The sequence below is a fragment of the Ceratotherium simum genome, chromosome 9, assembly GCF_057802395.1.
Source record: "Ceratotherium simum simum isolate JZ-2026a chromosome 9, ASM5780239v1, whole genome shotgun sequence".
NCBI lineage: Eukaryota > Metazoa > Chordata > Mammalia > Perissodactyla > Rhinocerotidae > Ceratotherium > Ceratotherium simum.
Window position 1 is genome coordinate 59,419,619 of NC_141908.1, and position 27,984 is coordinate 59,447,602.

General features: G+C 36.6%; 1 protein-coding gene across 5 annotated transcripts in view; it reads left to right on the forward strand.

Annotated features, from left to right (window-relative positions):
• The first annotated feature begins 267 nt into the window (after positions 1-267).
• Positions 268-27,984, forward strand: part of UBE2E3 (ubiquitin conjugating enzyme E2 E3) — a 95,271-nt gene continuing 67,554 nt past the window's right edge. Inside the window, exons 1-3 of one of the 5 annotated variants that reach the window (XM_087435457.1) lie at positions 268-411; positions 1,436-1,654; positions 3,455-3,505. In XM_087435457.1, the coding sequence (XP_087291583.1) occupies positions 1,461-1,654; positions 3,455-3,505 (245 nt within the window). In that variant the 5' untranslated portion in view covers positions 268-411; positions 1,436-1,460. Of the gene's footprint in view, positions 412-606; positions 1,005-1,435; positions 1,655-3,454; positions 3,506-27,984 lie in introns of those variants that run through there. The other 4 variants (XM_087435459.1, XM_087435458.1, XM_087435456.1 and 1 more) reach the window with 4 other exon arrangements.

Below are 27,984 nucleotides of genomic sequence, written 5' to 3' on the forward strand. Positions count from 1 at the left end.
GCGCGCCGCCGCCGCGCCGGCCCCTCCCCCCGCGCTCGCCTCGGAACTTGCTGACTGCGCGGCCGGGAGGAGCCGAGCCGGGCGGCGGCGGCGGGAGGCCACAGCGCGCGGGGGTCTCCCGCGTCCCCTCCGCCTCGCCGGGAGCTCGCGCCCTTGCCCCGCCGAGCTCCCACCCCCCCCTTTTTTCCGAAGGCGCTGGGCGGCGCCACCCTCCGGCCGGAGCCCGGCACTGCACAACCCCCTCCGACTTTCAATGTTCCACACTCCCCGGCCAGAGCCTCCTCGGCTTCTTTTTTTCCCTCCCCCCCCTTTCCCCCCCCCAGCTGCCTCCATTTCCTTAAGGAAGGGGTTTTTTCTCTCTCCCTCCCCCACACCGTAGCGGCGCGCGAGCGGGCCGGGCGGGCGGCCGAGGTAAGGCGGCGGGGCCGGGGGGCCGCGTGGGGGGCGGCCGGGGCGGCGGCGGTGGGGGAGGGGGCGGGGGCGGGCAGCTTTGTTCGCGCCGGGCGCCCGCGCCGCCGGGGTCCGCGAGCCGCGGCGGGGCCGGCCGGGCGGCTCGCATCACTTGGCGCCCGGCGCGGCGAGCGCTGCCCGCGGCCCCCGCGCGGCCCTCCCCACAAAGGGCCGCGGAGCTGCGTGGCCGCCGCCGCCGGCCGCGGCTCGCCTCCGCGGGCGCGGAAATTTGTTGCACTTCTTGGGGCTTTGTTTGTTTGTTTGTTTTCCCTCTGCTTTTCTTTTTCGTTATTCTGGACAAAATGTCGGTCCGTGATGTAAAAATTGAGCGAGGACCCTTGATGGCATTGGGAGCTTTGCAGAAGGTGCAGTTTGGATTCGCCTTTTCCCAGGGTGGCAGCTCGGTCTTGGCCGGATGAATCTTCGCTGCTGGCGGTGGCAAGGGCTAGAGCAGCTCGTTAGTCGATTTTTAAATTCCTAAGTGTTGTATTTAAAGGCTTACATGCACAGAGGAGGGATCGCCGCCTTAAATAAGCATATGGGCGATTAACAGGGTATGTTTTCCTCTCGGAAAAGGAATTTGGTAGCTTTGACCAATGTCAGTGTGTAAATATTTAGACGTTATTAGTGACTTTTTAACATTTTTCAGCTAGATCTGTTATTTACAGTGTGTCATATGTTATTAATGCTCGTTGCCTAAGTTCCCTGGCAAATCTGTTTCATGCCTTCTGAGAAAGTAGACAATTGATAGATTGTCCAAGGGATGGAAAAAAATGTGAGTGGGTTTTCTAACTTGAGTTCGGTAAATTCCTGCAAGCTGGCGTTGTGAGACCCATCACCTCCCCTGTAACCTTGTTGTACGGTGAAATAAGTGGGAACACTTCTGAAACGTTTTCATTAAAATAAGATTTTAGGTAAATAAAATGCTCTTGGTTTATTTCTTAGGTTTAACGTTGCCTTTCTTTCCCCCTTTTCTCTCTCAAAGTTTTTCAAGAAATAACTTCACCAAGATGTCCAGTGATAGGCAGAGGTCCGATGATGAGAGCCCCAGCACCAGCAGTGGTAGTTCAGATGCGGACCAGCGAGACCCAGCCGCTCCAGAGCCTGAAGAACAAGAAGAAAGAAAACCTTCTGCCACCCAGCAGAAGAAAAACACCAAACTCTCTAGCAAAACCACTGCTAAGTTATCCACTAGTGCTAAAAGGTAACGTGTCAAACAAGGATTAAGCACGTTGTCAGGTTGTTTTCCAAGTGATTGGACTCTTTGGTTGGCTTTGCATCATTAGTAATGGTTCAAAAATATTTACTTCACGATCAATTTTATTTGTACTTGAGTGAGCTGTCATTCTTTAGGTGGTATACAAGCCACCTGCCTAGAATTATACTTTTAAGCAAACTTACTCTGTACTTTGGTAACTTTGGTAAAAGTGTCCTTGAGTAGAGACCAGACTACACATTCTGACAGATTGTTTAAGGAGTTGGCAAGGAAAATTTGGTGAATCCACGTTAGCTGGTACTTTGAGGATGTTTCCTTTTTATGAGTCATACTCTTCTGCATTGAAATTGACACTTCTCGAGATCAGCGGTGCCTCTCTTCTTGTAAGGATCATGTTGGCTAGAAAATTTGTAAATTCAAGGCCTTGGCTGTATTTGAAAGCAGATTTAAAGATTGTGCTCTAAATCGGCTTTCAGTTTTAGAAACAGGACTTTAGGTCATGCATCCTAGGTATTACTTTTTGTAGTTAAATTATGGTTACACCTGCGTTCTTGTGAGGGCAAATAAAACTGAGACGTAGCCATTTACAATTTTAGGTAGTACTTGGCCGTTGAAAACTTTTGTTGTCCTTGTGCCTCTTCACGCTAAAACTTGTGGATATGCTTGACACATTAATACTCAGCAGCAGGAGAAACATATTTTCTTGAGTATAAGTGAAAGATCATTTGTTTCCTGTTGATTTATATTTTCTGTGATGGTGAAAAAAAGATTCTGTCAATGGGATGCCATCAGTGGTAGTAATAGTGGAATATCCATGAATTCTAGTAATTATACATCAGGTGTATCTACAGCATTAGCCAATGTTGACATTTTGTTGATTTTTATTGATCACAACCAAAGGGAAAAAAAAACATAAAAACTGATTAAATATTGGTGTTCTGTAGTGATTCAGAAATACTCCTATTTTTTAAATAGATTTTTGCCTTTATTGTATCAGTAATCAAGTATTAATAACTTGAGAATATTTTATTAGATAACAGCAATCTTTGAAATAATTTAAAATCCTTCTTAGTTGTAATCTTGTTGAGGAACATACTAAACACATCTGAAGTTTTGAAAGCATTTTAAATTTGAATAAAATCATAGAACTGCTTTTTTTCCCCTTTAACTCAAGGCTATATATCTTATTGTCTCCTTTCCCATCAAATTTATTAATTTTAAGTGCTGTCCTTAAGATCAAGGAAAACAGATATGGTTAAATAAGAATGCCAGAGTTCTTTGAAAGTTTTTCACTGGTAAGGATATTTGTAAATTTTAAACTTTTTCTGGACAGATGAAATATTGTCAAAACTATTAACGTGCTTTTGCAGTAGCTTGTTAATTCTTACCTCTGTAAAAGTGACTTGAAGTCATTGTCAAATATTCTAGTGCTTTCCCTCCTCCCTTCTTGTCTCATTTGCATATAAGCTTGAAAAGAGAATTTCTTTGGTAAAAAGTGTTTTAAAATGGATTTTCTATCCTTTCCTGAATGCTAGTGGAGGACTAGTTTTCAGATCAGGTGTAAGTGTCTTGCTTATTTCCAATAGCAAGTGAGAAAAAAAGCTGCAAAGTTTCTGTGAAGGGGTTTGGGTTATGCCTCTGAGAACAAAGAGGAAGCAGCCATGTTAGCAGTACTGAAGGCAGAGCCAGCCTTGCATTTAACTGCATGGTGGTAGAGGGCAGTGTAATTCCCCGGTTATTCTCTAGACTATCTCAAATCCTTTTTGTCTGTTCTCATTTCACTAACAGAATTCAGAAGGAGCTAGCTGAAATAACGCTTGATCCTCCTCCTAACTGCAGGTAAGAAACAAATTTTGTTGTTTTAATTTCACATTGTGGAGAAATATCAAGAGGTTAAGGTATCATCTGTGGATGTGTGTTCTGCAGAAGAGGCTACATTTGCTTCTTTTTAGCTTTGCAACTGCAGTAAAAATTGTCTAAGGTGAATTAAATAAATTTAGGAGAAAAAATGCTTTTTAGCATATATCATACATTTTGGACTTAAGAATTAGACTGATTTTGTGCTTCTTATTGAGGTAGTATGAATGGTGCTGATTTTTGTTCTGTTGTAATATTTCTGTAGAGGTGTTTATTCAGAAGTATTTTCAGAAACTTCTAAAATTTTGCTAAGCTTTAAAGTTACTGCTTGTGTGCAATCTGAACTGACCTTCCAAATTTAGAAATTGCTGAATGTGTTGTTACAAAATTTAAATGCAGTAAACAGGAGTATAGTTTGATTTATTCAGTAATTTGCCTTAAGGACAAATTTTATGTGCTAAGCTAATGGTTTTAGTTGTTTTCTAGAGAATGCATTGTTGGAATTATTTACATTTTAATCAAATGTCCTAATTACTTGGAAAAAGTCTCAGTAATTTTGGTACTTGAAATCTGTATATGAAAAGCAGTAAAGGAATTGAAATTTGTTGGAAGAATTCATTTCAGTGGAGCTCATGTAGAATAATTTAAGATTGTTGGTTGGTGTAAGGTGCATTAAAAGTAACTGGTTGATAATTTTTTCCCTGAAATAATTTTTCTCAATTCATCTTACTTAATGCTCTGTCGACAGTGACTACATGGCTTCCAAAATTCATCAAACTTAAAAAGAGTCTTGTAGATAATTTGTGTAGAGATATGTGCTCAGGAACAAGAGTGGCTGCTACAAATAAGTCAGTGTTATGGTTTGATATGAAAATGTTTTCTTGTTTTAACCTGTGTTTTTGCTACAAGTTTTGTTCAGTTGTGATGATCAGACCTATCTCTGAAGTCTGCTTGAGATATAATAGGGTATAATCCAATTGCTTCTTATTGTGTGTGTTAACCGGAGCCTCAGATAAGGTGATCTGATACTAATTTATCCAGTCAAATAGCAGTTTTGCTCATTTGTAATCAGCCATTTCAATTCAAAAAGGAAACATGAATGTAAACTAATTTTAAGCAGATAGTGGTATGTCAGGTCTCAAAGTGTTACTTAAGAGCTGTTCTGTGCAGTCATGTAGCCACTAGCCACTTGTGGCTCCTGACCATTTCAGTTGTAATACAAAATGAGATGTGCTCTAGGTGTAACATACACGTCGGATTTCGAAAACTTAGTACAAGAAAAGAATGTAAAATATCTTATTGATTTAAAAAAAATTTTTATTACATGTTGAAGTGAGAATATTTTGGCTATATTGAGTTTTATAAAATATGTTTTAAGATTGATTTCACTTTTATTTTTTACCATTCAAATTGTGGTTATTAGAAAATTTAAAATTACATATGTGGCTTGTGTTATATCTCTGTTGAACGGCACTGCTTTGGAGAATAAGTAAATCAGAGTATTTCCTTCCAGGCTTCTAAACGGTGTGTCAAATCTGTAGCCATTTAGGGAGGTCAAGTTAAATTTGTTCTCTGGAAGAATTACTTAACTTGCAGAGTGTATTTTGATATTTCCCGTTATATAAGATGTAAAGATCTATCAATTGAAAACTCCTAAATGTTTTAAAATTTCGTAAGGTCAAACATTTTTAAAGGTTTCTGTTGATTTTCTGCAAATGGCACAAACTAGTGTATGTGCATAAATCTAGAGAGCCCAGTGGATATGTGCTGAATGCCTTAGAGCAACAGCTTATTGCCGCAGTTGCTGAAGAAATATGCTTTACACGTTTAACTTGGGAATGGTTCCACAAGGTCACTGAGGATTGTTTTAGAGGAAGTAAATAGGAGATAGAAAGTTTAACTTGTTTTAATTTCTCTCTTTATATACCAGGTTTCGTTTCAGTCCGTGAAATAATGCTTCATGTTTAGTGATTAGACTAGTGAAATGGTGAAGCCTTGGGCTTGCTTGTGAACAATAACATGGGATAATGCATCATCTGCACTCTCCCTTGTCACACCTTGTGATGACTGTCAACTACTGCAAATGACATCTTTCACTTCTCTAGTTCTTTTAATATATCTATGAGTTTCTTTGTGACCGTGTAAGTGATTAATGAAAAAACAGACAGTAAATCTGAGTCTTAGTAGGGGCCTGGGAGAAGTTGCTTCTTACTAGTTTGAGGACAGTCGTCTTATGTATGCCTGACATGTAAACTATCCAGGTACTTTTGTGTGTTTTATTATAAGTGTCTAGATGCTTTTGAGTGGAAGAAGATTCAGTCTTTGTCCTTGAGCAGGAGTTAGGAATATTGAGTAGGTTAGTGGAGGCATTTTAGGATTTTGACAGCCAAGTCCGAATTTGTGTTGTATTTTTACCTTCATGTCAAATATGTGACAGACTGTGGTGTTCTTGTAATTCACAGGTGCATCGGTGAGAATTTTAGCTTTATGATGATTGTATAGTTTAAACTTAATTTGTTATAATTAAAAATGGGGTTCTATATTAATAAATTCTAGAATATTTGAATTCATATTGCCTGAAATCTCAGAAACCTAATTCTTTTGACTTTCGTGTGTAGTTAATTAATCAGAATTCCATTATAGTTTTGAATATGATGTTTATGAGCTTGTCAAAGTGTGTGATAGATGTAATTCTTCCTCAGGGAAGAAATGTAAAGTATATCTGTGTACATTCAGGAAAGTTGAATGAAATACAAGAAAACTCAGCAAAACCAAAATTACTCAGACTAGATTAAGATTTCTCTTAAATCCCTTCCTGTGTTTAATTAATAAAATATTCTTTAGTTATCATATACCTATGTGTCATATGTATACACCCAGGGTGATCTTAGGATAGACCTAATTGTTAGAATTAAGTGTATGGCTTTAGACATATTTGAATATATTTTGATAGTATTGATATTTCTTTTCCTGAAAGTATAAACGTTTGATGAAATGTTGTTTCCAATGATTTCATGGCATTTCAGTTTTTAGATATTGGAATGCCTTAGGCCAAACCATCCTAAACATGGAGATGTAATATTTAGTGGCTTCAGTTTATACTCTTTGCATAACTGTATTCTAGATTAGGGTATCGTTGAGACACCAATGAGAATGAAGGGAAATTGTGTTATGGGTATTTCTTTACCTGTTTTTAGAGAAAATTGTTGAGTGATGTCCCATTAAGACACTTATGTTCCATCAGTTTCCCAAAGGGTGTCGTTGTCCTCTCACAGTTACCACTTGTACAGGCGGCAAAGATTTAGAAAGGTGCTGGATTTTTAACTCAACCTATAGTGTTTTCCATGTACAAGAAAGTACAAATACACTCTTAAAATATTCTTTAATACGTTCAGATTGAATCTAGCTTGAGGTAGATATTCAGGGCCATTTATAAATAGTTTTTGATGTGGGAAAGGCCTTATTGGAGGGAGGCGTTACAGTATCAAGTTTTAGTATTGCAAAACCTGAAAGCAGGTACTGTAGTACTTGGAAATTTTAACTTCCTTCTTTAAAAAACAATTAATAAAAGAATCAGTTAAGTTCTAAACCAGAAATTGGCAACCCCTTCTTTGCTCATGAGCCTAATTGTCTAACTGTGGATGAACTCTGCCTCCTTTTGAGGGTTACCACCACTTTCCACCATTTACTAGAGTAGACTAGAACTTTGCTGCTCAAAGGGTGAACTTCAGACCAGCAGCATCTGCATCGCAGGTGAGATTGTAGAAATGCAGAATCTGGTCTCCCTTACTGCAGAAGTACTGAATCAGAATCTGAATTCCAACAAGATTCCCAGGTGAATTGTGTGTATATTAAAGTTTTAAAAGCGAGGGAACTGGAGCTGGACAGACTGTCTGGGTTCAAATCCGTGCTCTGGCACTTACTAGCTAAGTTAGGTTAGATAAGTTGTGGGGTATTTCTGTCTTTCAGTTTCCTTAGCTGTAAAATGGAGATTAAAATGATACCCCCCGCCCTCTTTATAGGTTAATTGTGAGAATTAGATGGGTTAATATGTTTTAAAGTTTTGTAACAGTGTAAATTGGGTCAGTAAAGTGGCCACAGCATAATTACAGTAGGAGAGGCAGTTCAGCAGCATGCTCTCACTCTTGCTGGCATTTTCGCCAGTGCATCAGCATCCTACTATAGGAGTAATTTCATTTTAATCAATTCAGCACCTATTTATTGAGAACATATCAAGCAGTTGTTTTTTTGATGTTAGTAAAAGCAGTTCCTTGGAACTTGAGTAAAAAAGAAAATAAACCTAAGAACATTGGGCAAAGATGAACAAATATTATATCCCCTTTAAAGGAATATGCATAAGGTTAGTGATACTTAATTCAATAGAGAATGGTCTGACTATCCAGTAAATAATAGTGAAAAATTTTTAAATAAAGGTGATGGTTATGTTTTCTCTTTTAAATATCCCATTATAAGAATTTGCATTTTCCTGAGAATGAGAATATATCAATATTTGTAAAATTTAGAATCTGAATTGATATAGTTTACCTGTTACCAAAACATAATATTCTTTCGTTGTCTGTGGTCTAAGGAGAGATTTTGGAAGCTTTTTCTAGTTGGTGTATGAAGGCAGGTCATGATCAAAATAACATGTGATGTCTACATAGCTTTGTTGGTTGCTTATACAGTAGTGATTTTAAATCCTCCCACACACATACATAGATTGCTTTTTCTTACTTATACATTTGATTGTTGTTACTGTTTCTATTAAACAGTGTGTGCTGCCTGAAGGTACCCTATTTTATAAAACAAAATTGTATCTCATTAATCATCTAGTCCTTTTATTTTCAACTCTTCCAAAAAAATCCTGGAACTCCCTTTTTATAAAAATTAAATCTTAATTGGAAGCTCGATTTGTAAAACAGGTAAATACAGAACTACTCTGATTGAAGGTGCTTTTCATCCCACCCTGTTGTGGTCATCTACCAATCGATAGTTCTTATTATTTTTTTATTAATTTATTAAATTTGTTATCAGCGTTAGTACTCAAAAATCATGAGACTTTTTCTTGGGACTTGGTCGTTACTGATAATTTTAAATGTTTTATTTTTCAATAAGCTAATATTGCTTCACCACAGCTATAATACATAATACAGTATGTTAACGCTGTATACTATAATTATTTACTTGCTTGTCTACTTTCTGTAAGAGTTAGTGTTCCTTTGAAAGGAGATTTGTCTCATACATTTTTGTATCCCTTGCTTTACACAGTGCTTTGCATGTGAAGATTTGTTAAATTAATAAATAAATTGAAGTCTGTCAGATTGGCAGGAATAGAAATTCCAGACAGAACAGTGACTTTGGATTGGAGAAAATCTATTAAATATCCCATATATTCTTTACTTTTTTTCATAATTGTAATTTTTAATATGATTATTCAAAGGCATTTTGCTATTGGTTTTATTATAAAAGGAAATTTATTTCCCTCATACATGCCACTGTAGCTGAAGGACTCAGTACTCTTGTGGCTAAAAACTTTTTCCAAAAGAATGATGTGATTGAAAACAATATTCTTCCCCCCAAAGAGGTTACATTCTTATTAGGGATCTATGAAGTTCAATGCAGATAATGTAGTTAAAAAGTGCATGAAAACAGTGTGTGCATCTAAAAAAGTTATATTGGTTACTTTGCAGCCACATGCAAGACTCCCAAATTGTTTTGTTACTTTCTGTAGGTAACCAGTTGGTACCTTATTCGCTCCTTGAATGAGTTGCTGTAACAAGTGAATATGTTTAGTTATAAGGAAATCAACAGATCATTCTTGCTTAGAGTGCAAGGGCATTCAGAATGAGGATGGAGAACTTGATCTACCATTCTCATCTTCCCTACAAAATTGAGATTAAAAGCATATAATAAAACCACTTGTGGATCTAGAGAAATAGAAAATGATTTTTTCTCTTCCCATACTGCTTTTGACAGGGAAGTATATTTGCATTTTATTAGAATCTAGAAGAAACATCTTTAAATTTTTAATGTTTCCTTTGCTTCTCTATCAGTGGTTCTCAACTGGGGGCAATTTTTGCCTCTCTACTTGTGCCTCCCGCCAGGCCTAGGAGACAATTGGCAATGTCTGGAGACTTTTTTCTTTTCACAACCAGGGCAAGAAGGGGCTGCTACTGACATTTAGTGAGTAGAGTAGGGGTCAGGGATGCTGCTAAATACCCTATAATGCCTAGGACAATCCCCCACAACAAAGAATTATCTGGACTAAAATGTCAGTAGTGCTGAGGTTGAGAAATTCTGCGGCAGATATTCCAGTACCTTGCTTCTGGAGTTTTTGCATACTTTGCGTTTCACCATTTTCCTCTTATTGGTGACGCTTGCTTAATATATTCTCCTAGACCTTCCTCAGAGCTGATGTCCCCACCTCCCACTACTCTTATGCTGTAATTTATATTTATCTTATATTATCTTATATACATGTGTGTTACTTTTTATGTGAACCCACAGGAATGGCTATCTTGAATATCTGCTAAACTGTGATCTATTGAGGCCAGCAATGCCTACAGGAGTATTTTTATCTCTTTTGTGTCTTCTACTAGTTAATTATCCCCCCCCCCCCCCCCCCCCCGCGTGATCTAGCCTTAGGCTGGTTGTGTCTATGTTCTACTAGGAATATTGAAGTACCATCAAGGAGAAATACCATTGGAAAATCATCAGCATTCCATTTTACATTCATTGAATTACAAACAGGTTAGAAAGTCCTGCTCTTCATTTGGTTTTTATTTTCATCAAGACAATACAGAGATTATCTGCTTGTCTTATTGTTAGAAGTCTGCAATCCTTTGCTTCAAACCCTTGGGGCCAGATGAGTTTCAGAATGCAGAAATTTTCAGATTTTAGAAAGGGAGTATGATGTTTTCATTATATTTTATATAACACCCTCAGCGGGATCTAGGGCAGCACTCCATAATCAAACACATTTTGTATTTCTACACCAAAAATATATGAATATTCATACTAAGTGGGATAAATAAGGATTTGAAGTAGTTTCAGGTAAGTTCATGTTTAGTGTTGCTGCCAAATCATTTGCTCCAAACTTATTAAAAAAAGTCTGATTTTCCGAGCTTTTGGCATTCCAGAATTGTGGATAAACAATTGTGGCCCTATACTACTTCCGTTACAATGACTAATGACTACAGCTATTTTACTCTTGGTGAAAGGGTGTTTTAAAGGTCTTGCTTTGCTTTCCTTTCTTTTACCTGTTTCCTAATAGCTGTTTTCAGTTTCTCAGTCGTTATTTTTGGATCATTGCTTTTTTTGTTGTATAACTTGTATGCTTAACTAGAAAAAAATTTAGACTCTTGATTTTAGATTTCTTTCCTCTTAAGGTGAAACTATATCAGTTTCTTTTTAAGTTGTTTGTGTATATTGGATTACTCTTCCACTTTGCTATCAAATTTTATCTTTTAATCATTCTCTTTGTTCTAGATATACAAAATTACACAGAAAGGAAGATATCCTTTAATACAGAAACATGAGACTTGCCATTTTTTTGTATGCTTTTTGTCTTGCAGCATTTGAGTGCAATTAGGCTATAAAAGGATACATTAAATTTTGCTAAGCTGTGTGTTGCATTAACAAACGAACCTAGAAGGCTTATAAGGTATGAACGTGCAAAGGTTTATTTCTCTCGCTCATGTGCAGTCCACTGTAGGTCCAGGGACTCTCCTGAGTAGCACTTCCACGTGTTGATGCAGATCTGTGCTGCTTGCCTCTTGTAGCTTTGCCATTTGGAACATTTGTCCAGGCAAGAGAGCTGGAGGGTCATATGCCAGTTTTTAAATGCTGTGGTCTGGAAGTAAGATACGAATTAATCATGTGGCCTCAACTAACTGCAAGGTGGCTGGAAAATGTGAGGGAGCATATGGGTATTCGGTGAGAAATCAATTTCTCTGCCACACACTGTATATACTTCCATGAATAGGTGACTTTTACTCTCACTTCAAAAGAGGAAAGAGGAGATAAGTGAACCCCCAGCCTGACACTGTGCTGGATTCCATAGTATAGTACCAGTTAATACACTACCTTGTTCAATTCCTAAAACAACCCTATGAAGTAAGTATCATTCTTGTGAAGATTTCAAAACTGAATCTGAGAGTTGTTGAGAAAATTGCCAAATGTCACATACGTAGTGCGTATACATAACAGATCCAGGACACAAATCTAGGCTTACTTGTGATATGAAAGTAAGCACTTGTGCATTTGTACAGTACTGCTTGAGGAATCTGGTAAAAGGGTTCAGAGTTGGTTATGGATCTGTAGATATAAGAGCTTAGTGTAAGTATATCCTATTCGTTTGCTCATAGTCTCCTGAAGAAGCCAGAATACTGTTCCTGTAGGGTTTTAGAACCTGGCAAGTAAGGTCCAGATGATGAGTTGGAGAAAGAAGAGAATTTCCTTTGGTTTGGGGTTACTAGGCTCTTCTTACTTTTTTTTTTTTTTTAATCATTTAGAGGCATTTTCTTTTCAGGGAGCAGTCCTCAAGTTACCACTTTCTTGCCCTGTTCTCTCTCCTTGTAAGGAAGAAGGTCAGGGATTGAATATGATCATAATGGAAAAGGCAAATCTTTGTTCTTTGCCTTGTAGCTCTTTGTGTATGGCTTTCCTGTGGGCAGAGGAATAACGTGAAATCTACCTCTGCTTCTTTCTCTGGGGTATTGTGAAGCAGTCCATGTTTATGAATTGCTTTCAAGTTGGAAAAAATCTCTCTGCAGATAAGAATTTCTAGCTTTATGGAGAAAAGCCCCAATTATGTAGGATTTTAGGAGAGTTTTAATGCTGATTTCTCAGCAATATGTGCTCTTATTATTTTTTAATACTGGTACCGGATCTGACTTTTTACAGAAATTTGACTTTATATTAGAGCCCTCTTAACTTCATCTTTTTAAATATAGTTTCATAGTTTATTTAAGCATTTTTCCCTAAACATGTGAATTTATATAAAATTATTCCCAGATATTAGTATGAGGATTTTTTTTTTTTTTTCTTATGAGTCTCTTTGGAAGAGGAGCTGATCCACTTAGCAAAACAGACCTAATGCTGTCAGGGTGACCTGCTCGGTTTATAAAGTTCATTTAAAATTGATAAAACTAATGAGTTTTACGAAACAAATCTGTGCCTTGTATCTTGTCTAAATGCAATATTCTAAAGCTTTGAGACTTTTCTCTCTGTTGACACTTCATTGCTTTTATAAGGGTGTATAGATAAACAGCATAAGCTTGTTCTTGGCACCTATTTTGGATGTGATGCTCAGTAGGAGGTGATTAACCTTACGAGTAGTAGCAGTAGGGTCAAATTTCTAGGGTCCCAATCCACTCTATTTGGTCCTTGGTGTATGTAATAATTGTTTTAATTTTATGATTGTTCGCAACAAACAAAACTTTGAAAGGAATTGGAATATTGCTGTGTTCATTCATTGTCCAAGGTTTAGTCTGCCTATTTTGGAGGGATTTGGACCAGTTATGCCATTCCAAGGTTTTTTTTGCCGCTTCACTGTCCCAGAACAAATATACTTTGTCATTCTGTTTAACTGCTAGCTTGTCTGGGGAAAAATAAAGACGTCTCTAGTCTTAAATTGCTTTTGGGAGTATAGCTCCACATGTTTTGGTCTGAATGAAAGGCCTAGGGAAACATGAATTTTGTTACCTTTTTATTTTATTTTCCTTTACTTATAAATCATCATGATGATCTTCCATCTATGCGTCTCACTTTTCATAAACACCATTCATTCCCTTTCTGAGGGTAGTTATTTGTAGTTTGTTTTGCCATTTGCAGTCTTATAGGTCCTTCACAAATGGATCATTTTTTCACATTAAATTTTAGTAGGTCAAGCATCCATTTATTCAGGGTCCCCAAGAGAATCGCTCTCAGAAGATTGTGGCTACATGTTTTTTATGGCTTCCTATTGCTTTTTCTGTAGCCTTCCCAATTTAAACAGTAGCAACAACGAAATATAGAGGGCACCATAAGGCCTGGGCTTTATGGTTTTATTTTTGTTTCATACTTGTTTCTAAGGGTATTGTTAATATTTGTTAGATTTGTGATATATATGCTTGTAGTAAATTTACCTGCTATCACAGTGAGGAAAAATCTGGCATTTGAAAGGTTTGAACACAGACTTAGATGCATATGATCTCTGTGGAATTCCATGACAGTTTTAACTAGTGTACCTTTAGATTTTCTTTATTTAATTTACACCAGTGTCTTTTTAAAATTTTAAAAGACATTTCTGTTATATCCTCCCAGATGCTTAGTATCCCCATATCCATTAGAGGACTATTCCAGGTATTCATTTTGTTCTTTTTTAAACCCTGAAGTAAACATATTGCAAATGATCACTTTTCCCTCCTGCTGAGGTTTCTTAATTTTTTTTAATTAACTTTTTATTATGGAGAACTTGAAACATATATGAAAGTAAAGTATGATGAATCCCATGCAGCCTTCACCCAGTTTCAGTAGTCATCAACCCACTGACCAATCTCATTTCATCTATAGCCCTACCTATTTCACCATCTCATGTTAATTGAAGCAAATCTCAGACATCATTTCATCCGCATTTTTAAAGAATAGATTTCAGTGTGCATTTTCAAAAGATAAGGGACTCCTTTTTACTTAACCACCATGACGTAAATATATCTAAAAATTTTATTGAAGTTCCTTAATCACTCATTGTTCAAATTTACAAGTCTCACGGATGTCCTAGACCCTCTCCTCCCCCCTGCATCTTATTTGAATCACTGTCCAAATAAAGTAGGTACATTGGGTTTGGTTGATATGTCTTTTATATCTCTTCTAATCTGTAAATTCCCTCTCTTTTTTTTTTTTCATTGTTGAAATTTGTTTAATGATGAAACGGGACTGAGTCTCGGAGTCTGTATTTTACTTGACTGCATTCCTATGGCATGGTTTAATATCTTTCTTTGTGTTCAGTGTTTCCTGTAAATTTGGGAGTTAGGTAAAAAGGCTTGATCAAATTCAGGTTTGATTTTCTTTCTTGCTTGCTTGTTTTTTTTGTTGTTTTGTTTTTTTTACAAAACTACTTCATAGGTGGTAGTGTGCTTTTCTGTCAGGAGACACATAAGATCTGGTTGTCTTTTTGTGATGCTGGCAGCCACTGGAATACTTCTCAAAGAGAAACTTACCCACATCTTCTATTTGGTTACCCAATCAGGTAAGTTACATAGTGAAGGCAGAATAAGTGCTTAATTCTTTCCCTTGTTTACCAGTTTTATTTTTTCTTCTTTTTCAAAGTAATGAGTTGGTTTCCTAGTATCCTTTTCAGAATCATTGTGAACTTTTATTTGTTGTGTTTCAATCCATGGCAGTACTTCGCTATATTGCCATTATAATCCTTATAGACCTTCTTAGTTTTAAGTAAATGTCAATTTAAATTGCTTTGCCTTAGGAAACTTTCAATGTATAAAAATTGCATGGATATATTTCATGGTAAAATAATGCAGATGCGTGCATTCAGCTTAACCATTGCCCTAGGTATTATTTTGAAAACTGAATACTTATTGAAGCTATTGTTTTAAACATGACATTCTCCTAGCCACTTCTTCATTATTTGTCAAAGGATAATTAATGTCTCAGCATTAGAATAACTGAAATATCTTTCTTGGAACTATAGGCCTGTTTTTAAGTTCTGAATTAAAACAGATCAAGGTGGAATGCAAAAACCTTTATCAGAATCAAATTAATTTATCACAAGAATTAAATTTTAAAAATGAATCTCATTGTTATCTAAATATACAAGACAAGAAACCTTAGTTGTCTGCTTACTTGGTGTTTCTCATCAGGGCGCCACTCTGGCATTTGGGCTGGGTTGTGCTTTACCTTGGAAGACACTGGGCATCCTTGGACTCTGCTGACTAAATGCTAGTGGGGTCCCTCCCAGTATTGTGGCCACCAGAAACAACCACCTCCTCCCATTTCCTAATGTGTTGGGGAGAGGGAAGGTTATCACTTCCAGTTGCAAATTACTGGTCTAGATTCCACAAGATAATGATAGTAAATCATAATGCTTTAATAAAAAAACTGTTTTTACATAGTGTTGCTTCAAGTAACGCACAATAATTTGTAATAGATTTCTTACGTAAAACCTATCATAACCAAGTGTGTGTGATTTTACTACGTATGCTGTTATCTTCTATGCAAAAAATAGATGTTTACTTCCTCTAGCATTTTACTTTTAGACCCTCCCCAAACTCTGAAATCTCATACTAAATTTTAACTTTGTGCACGAGCTTATTAACATGTACATATACCCAGTCTCTTGCAAATGTGTATTGTTGTATAGTCCTTTGATCTTTTTATTATTAGTGAATTTTATTTTATTTATAGGAAAACCTGTATTCTTAACAGGATTTTTCTGCTAGCCTGTTGTCTCAAACTAAACTTTTCCTTTTCTTTTATCTCCATTCTCTTTCTAATTATTAACCTCTTCCTGTTTCTGAGAGTATTTTAAAAGCTCATTTAATTCTGTCATCTTTTTTCTCCTTATCCACTATCTGGCGTCTTTAGCTTATTGAGCCATTTGTAGCCACTTCTCTACTTTTCTGTCTGGTATTTCTTTCATCTTTTTGTAATCTGGCTTTTCTTCCATTTTATTTCTAAAATGTCATTTGGCAATCTAGCTGTCAGTGTTTTCTTCATATGACTTTTTCTTAACTTCTTTTTTGTTTTAAGCGCACACCTTCCTATGTCTGTTTACTTTCAACTTCTTTTCTGACTTTCCTGAAATGTCTCTTCTTTCTCCTAGTTACTCTTCTTTAGTTACTTACTATTTCCTCCTACATGTGATGTCTGTTCTTTTTTCCACCTTTGTGTCTTTTATTCCGTCTCACCTCCTCTGGTACTCACGCCGCATCGTGTCACAGCTGCTTTTTGATTGTGGAATTGTCTCAGAAATCTCAGTGGTTGTCCATCAAAATTTTCTGCATCTCCTAACTTATCTTTGTTTTTGTCTTCCGTTATGTATAAAAGCTCTCTGCTCTAGCAAAAGTGATCTGTTTCCCACTCCCTGGGCAGAACCTGGGTTTTCTAAGCTGTGCGTCTTTGTTTACCTTCTCTCATTGCCTAGAATGGCTTTTATCCTCCCAACAGTAGTGATCCTTTAAGACCCATTTCAAATCCTACATCTTCTTGTGAAGCTTTTCCTGCACATCTCTCTTTTGAAAGACTTACGTATTATTTATTTTCTGCTTCTTACCACCTCTTGTCTTGTGCCCTTTCTTCCCAACTGGACTGGGCGCCAGGACTAGATATGGATCTTATGTTTCTTTATATTTTCAGCTCTTAGTATAATGCTCTTGCTCTACATTGTAGAATAATTTTAACGGATTAGTTGAAAGTAGTTCTGAAACTAGCCAAATTCTCAGTGTGGAGTACCACAGGAACCCTTCTTGACCATACATCCTGGTTTATATCTATTGTCTTGGTGTAATTATTAATAGCATTTTCTTTCACTTTCAGAAATGCCCCACTTAGTATGATAAATTGTAGGGTTACTTTACTCTGTTGCTATACGTGGGCGGTGTTCTGGTTGGGCTTAATGAATCAAGAGATTCTTGTAATCAATAATTATTCAAAGCAGAGATTCTGATTTAGTGGTACAACAGTGGCCTGTGAATGTGCATTTAAAGAACCGTGTCTTAAGATTCAGGTACTAATGGCCCTCTAATCATTTTTTGAGAAATAGTACTTCGAGGCTCAAGGTCTTAGATGGCATGGGGAGAGTGGGGAAGAGGCAGGAGAGATAATGCAATACAATTTATTCTCTGTAAAGCTAGAGAACAGTTAAAATCATGTTTCTTACTTGAGTTTAATGGCTGGCTATTTCTTAACTTAAGCACCCCTGTACTTTGATTGCCTGTGTCATAATGCAAAAGTATTGGTAGAAGTGTGTGTGGGAGGAGTCTGCTAAACATTAAGGCTGTGTGTGTGTGCGCGTGTGTGTATGTATGTATGTGTAGCTAATGACTTAATGAAGGCATGAAATTTTAGTGCAAACAGCTGAAAATAGAAATCAGAACTTAATAAGATGCAACTTTGGAGGAAGATGACGTGAGCTAAAAGCACCAGAGACTTCCCTAAATCTCACTAATATGTATTTTTATTTAAAAAACAAGAAATAAAAAAAACTTCAACAGCGGTCTCTTCAGATAATCAACAGAGGATGATTCATTTGAAGACATGAATTAGATTATTTGTAAAATAACTTTAAAAAATTTATATTTTTGTTAAATACCTTTCTCTACAGATTTATGGATAAGATGTTTTAAACTTCTAAGTGATAGAAATTTCCCATGTTATTCTTTTATTGTAGAGCATAGGAAGAGGTGGAAAACTACTTAAACATGTTTTGAGGCAAATATGATCTATATTCCCAAGCACGATACCAGTACTACCAAAATGACAACTATTGAATCTCTTCGATGAACAGGAATATTAAAATAGTAAAAACAAGTAGAATTCATTTATTAGAAGAGAATAAAACCATTCAAACAAAGCAGGTTTTTTACAATACTGTGAAGAATGACAGTTCCTAGTCTCTGACATACTACAACAACAGGCTAAAGAAGAAAAATTATTGAGCATTTCAAGAAATACACAATACAAACTAAAAGCATTGGGTATATTTTATCCATTCATCAGTTATGGACATTTGGGTTGTTTCCACCTTTTGGCTGTCACGAGTAGTGCTGCTGTGAACGTTTGTGTACACGCATTTGTTTGAATACCTGTTTTCAGTTCTTTGGGGTATATCCCTAGCAGTGGAACTGCTAATGTTACCTGATAATACTCAGTTTAACTTTTGGAGAAACTGCCAAACTGCTTTTCACAAAGGCTGTACCATTTTACTTTCTTATCAACAATGTATGAGGGTTCCACTTGCTCCACATCCTTGCCACACCTATTTTCTGTTTGATTATAGCCATCCTAGTGGTTGTGAAGTGGCATCTTATTGTGGTTTGGATTTGCGTTTCCTTAATCACTTGTAATGTTAAGCATCATTTGGTATATTTTAACTGACTCCCAATTTAAACATTGAAGTAGAAGAGAATTCTTCCTTAAAATAATAACATATGCTTCCTTTTAACAAAAAGCCAGTATTCTTTTTATTGAAAATAATTATGAACAGTTTTTTTAAACTTTGGGGGGACAAAAGCCAGGGGTGCCCTCATTATAGTTATGTAATAACTGTGACTATGATATGCAGTTTGAAAAAGAAAAGGTATAAATATTGGGAAGGCAAAGACAGTTTGAAACCCTCCCCTGCCCCCCAAAACACCAAAAATTGTCTTTTTTGTACATCCAGGAAATCCAACTGACTCAGATAAAGGGCTTTGGAGTTAGGCAAATAGAAATTCAAGTCCCAACTCCACAAAGTAACTGTGAGATTTCGAGCAAGTTAACTCCTCCTAGAAATGCGGATAATAGTGCTATTTCATGTTTTTTGGTATATTAGTTATTACATACTTGGTATGTGTTACACATAATGGTAAATAGCAGTTGTTAAATGGAAAAACAAACAGGCATGTTTATGAAAGAGCATTTTGAAAAATGAGGTATTAGAACCAATTATGATACAAAGACTTTAAGATAATAGTTCTAGTCCACAAATAGCAATGATGAGTGGAACAGAATAGAAAAATATTATACGGTATGGAAATTGATTTATTTCTCTAGTGAGACTAAGACTTTTGCATTCAGCAGCCATCTTTTACATTTTTCATTATTACCGTTTAGCCCAGTTTCTAGCACATAGAAGATACATATATTTTTTTAAAAGTTTTATTGAATAGAGGTTCAGATTGAGACTTGGTATATTAAACAAACACCTTTAAAAAAATAATCTGTTAAAATAACTTTCTAAAACATGGAGTTAAGATAACTTATTAAGTGAAATTGGGATAAATGAATAGTGATTTAAAAAATTGTTAATCACAACTTTTACAGTATAACCTCCAGATGGATGAAAATCTTAAATATATTGTTAAAAAGTCAAACTGTTGGAAAACTTTGGAAAATGGGCATATGTATTATGGCTTGATCCAGAACATCCACCTTGTACAACTCCGGGGGGTGCCATACGCACTGTACTTTGTTCAACACAGCAGAGCACGGAGTACAGTGTAAGTGCACCCCCTGGAGTTGTGCAGTGTGGTGGCCATGATTAGACCCTGAAGATTAACTTTAATTTTGAATCCATAAGCAAAATCCTAAAGGAGATGATTGAAATTCCAACACGTAAAGTAAGAACTTGCCTGCTGTGGAAAGGAATACAACTTGAAACGCACAGGAAAAATGTTTGCGTCTACATTACAAAGAATATGTTATTTATAAAGAGTTAGCTCCTTTCGGTAATAAAGGTTTCAAGATTCATGCTGATTGGATGGAGGGTGAGAATTTGCACAAACTCTTAAAGAGGCAAAAAGTAGAAACAACATTAGAGAGTTGCAGTCCTTGGACTGCTTCAAAAACTGTTGAAAGCTGTGAACTAGCTCTTCAGAAAAATACTTAAGTATAGCATTTCAGGTAGGTTAGGGAACCAGAAAGTTCCTTCTAAGCTCTAGAGTTTTATAAATCAATTATTATATTTAATGTAAATCAGTGTGAAGAAACAAGGTAAAATATGTCACTTATTTAGGAACGATAGGCGGGAGAGAAATAACTGTATAGCCTCCAGAAAGTTGAGAGCTTGCATGTTGAAAGTAGAATTTAAAGCTTCTTAAATAGCTGGGGAAAAGGAAAATAAAATTGTGTTTTGCCTTAAGTCCTGGGAGTCCTCCCCACTATGAGTGTATAGGGGAACAAGAAGTGGAAATATAACAAAAGAGATATTTGGAGAAGAGGTGAGTTGATAGAGCATTAGATAAATAGATTTGCTCAAGCACAATGGAAGGAATAGGCAGAAAAGTAGATGAAAAAATAGAGATTAGGCCTGAAGTGGCCTAATGAGACCTCTCCAAACTGAAGGTGAGGATCCTGACCTGGAGGGCAGGAGGAAATCCCTGCAGGGTATTTGAAAAGAGGAGTTAGGATTTAAGTTAGGATTTAGATGTAACAGATTAGCCTGTAACTTGAGTTGTGGTTAGAGGCTTGGGTAACTAATTGACAAATGGATGGTTCTGGGGGAAAATGATCTGGATGCAATTCACCTTTCAAATCTGTTAGTATACTATTTTCAAATAGGGATGAGGAGATTTTACAGTTTTATTTTTTTCATCTTGTAGTAAGATGAAAAAGCTATCCTCACTCTTAGATATTTGATGACTAAAAAAAGTGATATTTGTCCATGTGTTTTAATAATGGCATTTCTAAGGAAGTGGTACTTTTCTAGCTGTTGCACATGGAGATTGAAGGGCTTGAATATCACAAGCAACAGGCAGTGCCATGTCATAGAAGCCCAGTTGGCATTAGCTGGAAGTACATGTTCCTTCCACACTTAGCTGGCAAATGAAATTCTAGGAATTAGGTTGATACCTGTGATTGGCCTATTAACCACCTCTTGGAATGAATGGATTTGTTTTAATGAAAATGTATATCAGTTGTTGGCTGCATAATAAAAGCACTAATACATTAGTAACAACATAACGTTGTCTTCTGATCTATTTTCAAGTCTAATCCATATTAATATTAATATGTTTATTTTGTATTATTCACTCCTGTTAGCAAAGCATCCTAAAAAGTTGCATGAAATGTGTCGAAGGGTGACAGGAAATGTAGATTGTGTAAACTGGCGGATACGTTATGTCTTTTTTTGTCATTAAAGACAAATTTAGGACTGATTACAAATGAAGAATAGATTTAGATGCCGTGATTTAGAACAGTGCTGGCCCAAAAACATATAATGCAAGCCACATATGTAATTTTCAGTTTTCTAGTAGCCACATTAAAAATTAAAAAGAAATATGTGAAATTATTTAATATATTTGTATTTAATAAATTTGTATATCTAAAATTATTATTTCAACATGTAAACAATATAAAATTATTAATGAGCTATTTTATTTTATTTTTCTGGTATAATATCTTTGAAACCTGGTGTATGTTTTCCACTTACAACAGATTTCATCCTGACCAGCCGCTTTGTAAGTGCTTAATAGCCACAGGCAGCTAGTGGCTACTACCTTGGGCAGCCTGGATTTAGAATGTTTGCCCTGTATCCTTCCACCTATCATGGATTAATTTGTCTTTTACTCCCTCTTACCTCTTTTTATTGTGCATAGATTTCAAGAACTGGGGCACACCCCAGTTAGTAAAAGGAAGATTAACAGCCCTTCTTGGCTAGAGGTAATTAGATGTGAAAGGTCTGAAAGAAAGCTCAACAGCCGGTACAGAAATGCAGGCTGTTTTCCAGAGGATTTTGTTTTGAAACACCTCTCTCTCTGCCCATGATTCTTTGTTATTGATATGTTATGGTGTTATATGCATACTTGTTGGTTAAGAGGGAGTCTCTACTCTTTTTAATAGTGGAGAGTGTCTTAAACATCACTTTTGTGACAGAAAGTATATGCGGCTTAAGATTCCTAGATGGAGTTTATTTAGTAAGACGCTTATATAGGATTTAAATATATTTTCATTGGTTTTCTAAGCTGAAATGCCATTTGTTATGAGTTTAGTTTTTTGTAATAACACCTTTTAAGCAAACATGAGCTAATGTATTTGTAATTTTTATCTTGTTATAAATAATCTTGCCATAAGCAGTACTCACGTTTCAGACAACCTCTAATGATCAGATATGGTATTCTTACTCTGGACATTTATAAAAGTACTTTTTAAATAACTTTAATTTAGATTATTTATGTCTTACTTTCTAAGAACTTACTTCCAGGAGAAATAATATTGTCTCAATATGTAAAGTTGACTTAATTTCATTACAGTTGGATTTTATTTGATGTAAACTTTAAGAAAGAAATGGTTAGTTCACTGTTTTTTGGGTTTTGATTTTTATACTACCCTAAGGCCATAAGTCAGCTTGCTGTTTTTGAACACTGAATTTGGATATTAAAAAACTTCATAAAATGAAATTTGTTTGCACATAGTACATGATAGAACCAGACTATTTTCCAAGACTTCTAGCCTTGTACGTTTTCATCGCTATTTACTTTTTTCTTATGTGTTGAATTATGACATGTCACTTAATTGCAGCTGTGCATGCCCATTTGAAACAGCAGCTATTACTTATTGACTGTGGTAGGTATGTTGCTAGGTAATTTACATGTATTATCTTATTTCTCAATTCTCTCAGGGAGGTATTATCATCTTTTTAGAAATGAGAAGAATAAATCTGAGAGATTATGTAACTAGTCTGAAGACATGTTAATTAATGACAGAAGCAAGATTCAAACTCAAGTCTGTTTGATCCCAAGGTCATGCTGTTCATCAATCACACTTCCTTAGATTTTCTGATGGCATCAGGTGTGAATGTGTGTGTGTGTGAACGTGTGTGTGGAGTCGGGATGGAGAGATAAGGATAATCAGTTTAGCACAGTACTCTGTCACAAGGAATACTTGTAAATTTATGTTTCTGTTGTATGCACATGCTTAGGGCTTTTTTTTTTTAAAAGAGGCCAAGGCGTTCTAGTCTGCTGTGTTGTGAAAAAAGTAATATATATTATGTAGTAAGTGACAGCCAAGGCCAGTGTTGCTTCTTGGCCTTTTGCCAAATGTAGTTTTGAAGGCTAGTGTTTGTGTTTTAATTGTTAAGGTAGACTATACCTTACCTTAGAAAAGAAAATGCTTTGAAAGAATTTTAAATAAAACCCAAGAGTTTATATTTGCATATACTTGCATACTGGCAGCCTGTAAGCCAAACTTAGCAATGTGTGTTTGTGTGTGAGTTATTTTTAAAAATTGACTTTCAATGCCTGTATCAGGACTTATTTGGTTGCAGTGGTAGAAAACTCAAACCAAACTGGCTTAAGAAAAGCTGAATTTGTTGGCTTAACTGAATATAGCACAACTGAATAAGTTGTTTCACGTAACGAAAAAGTTCAGAGTAGAGTTGGCCTTAGGCATGCCATCGGCATCTGACTTACCTCTTCTCCCTCTGCCAGCTCTGCTTCTGCTTAGTTGACTCCTTTATTAGACAGGCTTTCCTGTTGTGCTCATAAGATATCTCTTAGTACCTCCTCCCTGCATTCTTCAGGTTCAGATGCAGTGTGAAATAGAGTGAGATCCCTGGCCCCAGTATTTTCATCAGAAGTGGAATCGAGTCTTATTAACTGTAACTGGGTTCATCATTGAATCAATTACATTGGGGTGAGTGTGGGAGGGGGGTAAAATGTTATGTACATATAATGGCTCATGCCTAGGCGATTGCACTGTCCCTGAGACTGAGATGGCATTAACTCCACTGGAGGTGTATAGGTTATGAGAAGGGCTGCAAATGTGAAATGGGCTATCACAAGTCAAGTGCCTGGAGCTGAGTAGCAAGATCAATATTCATCTCTTTTGACCAGTCCCCATGCTTCCCAGTATGCTGGCTTACTTAACTAATTTGTGTTACCTGCTTGGCATTTGGTTTTGATTTCTCTGATTCATAGTTTCTTGTTATCAGAACTATTGAAGAATTTGTTGTGGTTTTATAAATGTATATTTTTCTTTACTCCATTAAACATCTATTTTTATAGCGTTAATCTTTTGGATACCTGTGTCTTAAATAGTTTTATGAATATGGAATTACATTTGTTTGAGTTGTGGAACGACAAAGATGTTTACAAAGGGTTGGGTTATTAATTTTTTCGAATGACTTTACAAAAACAAATTTACTTGTTGGTTAAACCTTAGCTAGATGTCTTGAACTGCTTCTGGCAGTTTTTTAGAAGAGCCTATAGCCAAGATTTTGGTTGTATTTATAGTACAACTGAAAGTAGTTCTTTTTCTGGTTACAACTAAACCACGAGCTACTGATCTAAACACCAGTGGATGGGCTGAGGGTTAGGTGGCTGCCATAGCTGGAAGGTAGAGGGTCCAAGCCTTCTGTAGGAACAGAATCAGGAGGCATTTCCAGAGTCCCTTTCTTTGAGAGCAAGCCAGAACTAGAGGGGGTAGAAAGGCACAAGTTGGTGGCACTCTTTGAGATTTGTGTCACTGGGGTAAAATTAAGAGTAGAAGCTAGAATTGAGCACAACTAATTTGGGAAAAATTCCTCTGACAAGATTCTCTTGCAGTGGCATTAGATTCACAGGCTTGCGCTTTGCTCTCATAGGTGTGTCTTTGCTTGTTTTAAGGGCACGCCTCTCTGTCCAGTGTCTATATTTACTCTGTCCATATTGATTGTGATTTCGGATTTTGTCGACTTCCACTCTTTGTCTTTCCAGATTCCATGAAAGCTAATACTTTCGGGTCGAGGGTGGCCAGATAAAATACAGAATACCTAATTAAATCTGAATTTCAGATAAACAACAAATAACTTATTAGTATAAGTATATCGCAGATATACATGGGATATACTTAAACAGTCATACCCTGCGTAACGACGTTTTGGTCGACAGCGAACCACATATACTACGGTGGTCCCATAAGATTAGTACCATATAGCCTAGGTGTGTAGTAGGCTGTACCATCTAGATTTGTGTAAGTACGCTCTATGATGTTTGCACAAAGTCTCCTAACAATGCATTTCTCAGAACTTATCCCCGTCATTAAGTGATGTATGACTGTACTAAATATCCCTTGTTTACCTGAAATTTAACTGGATGTCTTATATTTTTCTTTAATTAAGCTTTTTATTTTGAGATAATTGTAGATTCATATGCAGTTGTAAGAAATAATTCAGAGAGATCATCCTGTATTTTTATTTGCTAAATCTGGCAACCGTCTCTAGAGGTCTTTTCATTGGGCAACGCAACCCCGAGACGTTTGTGTTTTGCAAATAATAAATATTATTTAGAAACCCTTTGTAGGCCCTCTAATACTTCAGAACAGATTGATTTTTGAAAGAATAATCTTGAAAGGAAGATACTACTCAAAAGACTACACCATTTTCAAAATTTCAGAATAAAATTACTTTAAAAGTCATGCAGAATTTAGAGTATTTAATTTTAATCTCCTTTCTATCAAGATTCTGCATTGGAAATGTTATGAAACAAACAGTGATTTAGCTTGAGGCATCTCTGAGCAGGTAGTATTTTGAACCAAGTAGTCTCAGGTCTCCTTCATTGCCTGGTCGTTCCAAGTTGTTCTGGCTCCCTTGACCCAGATTTGGCAAAGGGGTTATAATCCTATCCTTTCTAGGAGTTTGTGGTGATTTCATAACTGTGGAATTGTAATTTGGATAAATCACATCTTATATGCCCACCACTCCTTTTAAATAAGATGAGAAAAAGAAAAGAAGTGCCCTTCAGGTTTTCAGAGTTCTTTAGTGAAATTGGAACAGGTTGCTTCCTTATCCCTTTCCCTCATCTGGACAGTAGGTGGTGTGGCATGGGGAGAAACATGGCCAGCTTGTTTCCCACACAACTACTTAGTCCCAACTGTTACTCTCCATAGGTAAAGAAACCTCGTTAATACTTTTATTGTTTTATAAAGAGAATAGACTGAACTGGGGGTAAGGAGAGAAAGTGGAACAAGTAAAACTGGGAACTAAGTAAAAATTGATCATCTCTTTTTTTCTTTTCTGCTTGGCAATACCTCGGCAAATAGCTTTAGAACATTGTTCTCTAATGAGGAGGTGGAACTGGAGCTGGAATTAGTCCATTGGACCTTCCGTTGGGTGAGCTTTGGTCTTCAGCTTTCTCTCTGGAGGAGCACTGCGTCACCGTGTTCTTTCTGCCACCCTCACTGGAAGGCGAGACAGTGATGGAGGCCAGTAGAGCAGATGGTGCTGCTGCACGGTTCTGCCTATACCAGTGTGTCCACAAGAACTTTCTACGAAGGTGGAAATGTTTGATGTCTGCCACATGTGGGAACTGAGTGCTTCAGGTGTGGCTGGTATGAATGAGGAACTGAATTTGTAATTTAATTTTACTTATTTTAAGTTTTAATAGCCACATGTGGCTAGTGGTTCCTGTATTGAATGGAGTCTTGAACCTTTATCCAAGCTTCTACAGGAACGGAAAAGTCAATTTGTGCTTGTTCCCCAAGTATACACTGAAAATAAAACCAAACAAATACGATATTTTGTATTCCAAATAGTCTATAGTCTGGCTTTTTAAAGTAAGACTTGACAAGTGTCAAGATTTAATCAGTTTAAACTTTGGCCTTAGTGATAAAATTACCAGTTGTGACATCATGGGGTCTCTACAGTGTAGACAAATATGATTGCTATTCCAGTCAGGCAGTTATTTTGCATAAGGATTTTGTTTTTCTGCATGAGGTTTGGCTGGACACTTTGCGAATAATTCTGCTAATACTTATTCAACAATTATTATGTGTCAGGCATTATTCCAAATCTAGCAGCCTTATGAATGTTACTCTCACTTTGAGATGAGAAAACCGAGGCACAGAGAGATAAAGTAATTGCCTAGGATCACAGAGTTGGTAAAAGGTGGAACCAAGATTTGAACTCAGGTGTACTGGCTCCAGAGTTCATGCTCCTAACTGCTATACTGTGCTGGTTTTGTAAGTTGTTCAAGTGGCCATAGACATTTTGTTTGTATGCACAGAAGTTGTCTGCCAGGGGAAAATTCGTTCTTAGTTCCACCTGAGGTCTGGGGATACATACTGCAGCCCTAATTGTGTAAGGAAAGATTTCCTAGTTCCAGCCCATGGAGGGCAGTGCTGTGGGCAGCGCCAGGTTCTAAGTGAGCGAGAGCTTGGGCCTAGCTATGGCAGAGTTTCTAGTGTTGTGGAGGATAGTGGAGGGGGAAGGGAATTAATTCCTCAGTGGCTTTGGTTTGGGCAATGGGCACACTTAAAGAGGGTCAGAGAGCACTGGGCATGCTTAAGGCAAGTCAGCTTCTCACAAGCAAACATTAAACAGTTACTGAGAGGTGATGGTTTAATCTCTTGAGAGCTAAATTTGAAATAATTTGATAGATTATGATCGTGATTCTCCCTTGTAGTCTTTGACAAAGTTATTCAGTCTCACATTACTCTTTCCTTATCAGACTAGGCTATAATTTGTTTTATTTTCCAATGAGAATGTAATATTAGTTGAATGGAATAATATTGCATCTTTGTTGCATTAAATACTATAGCAATACTAAATATGGTTATTCTAAAATAGCATATTTTATACTATTTGTATAAAACAGTTAAAAGGTAAAGGAAGTAGTTATTTCTTTTAGCCAACTCTTTGACATTTTGTCACCTGCCTGCTCCTTTTGAAAGAATGTCCTGTCTAACCCTATTTTCCTAAGTAATTGTTAATTTAATGCTAGTGTGATGTTTTTCCTAGGCATGTAATATTTTTGATGTTGAGAGATTGGGCACATTACAAAATGAGTAAC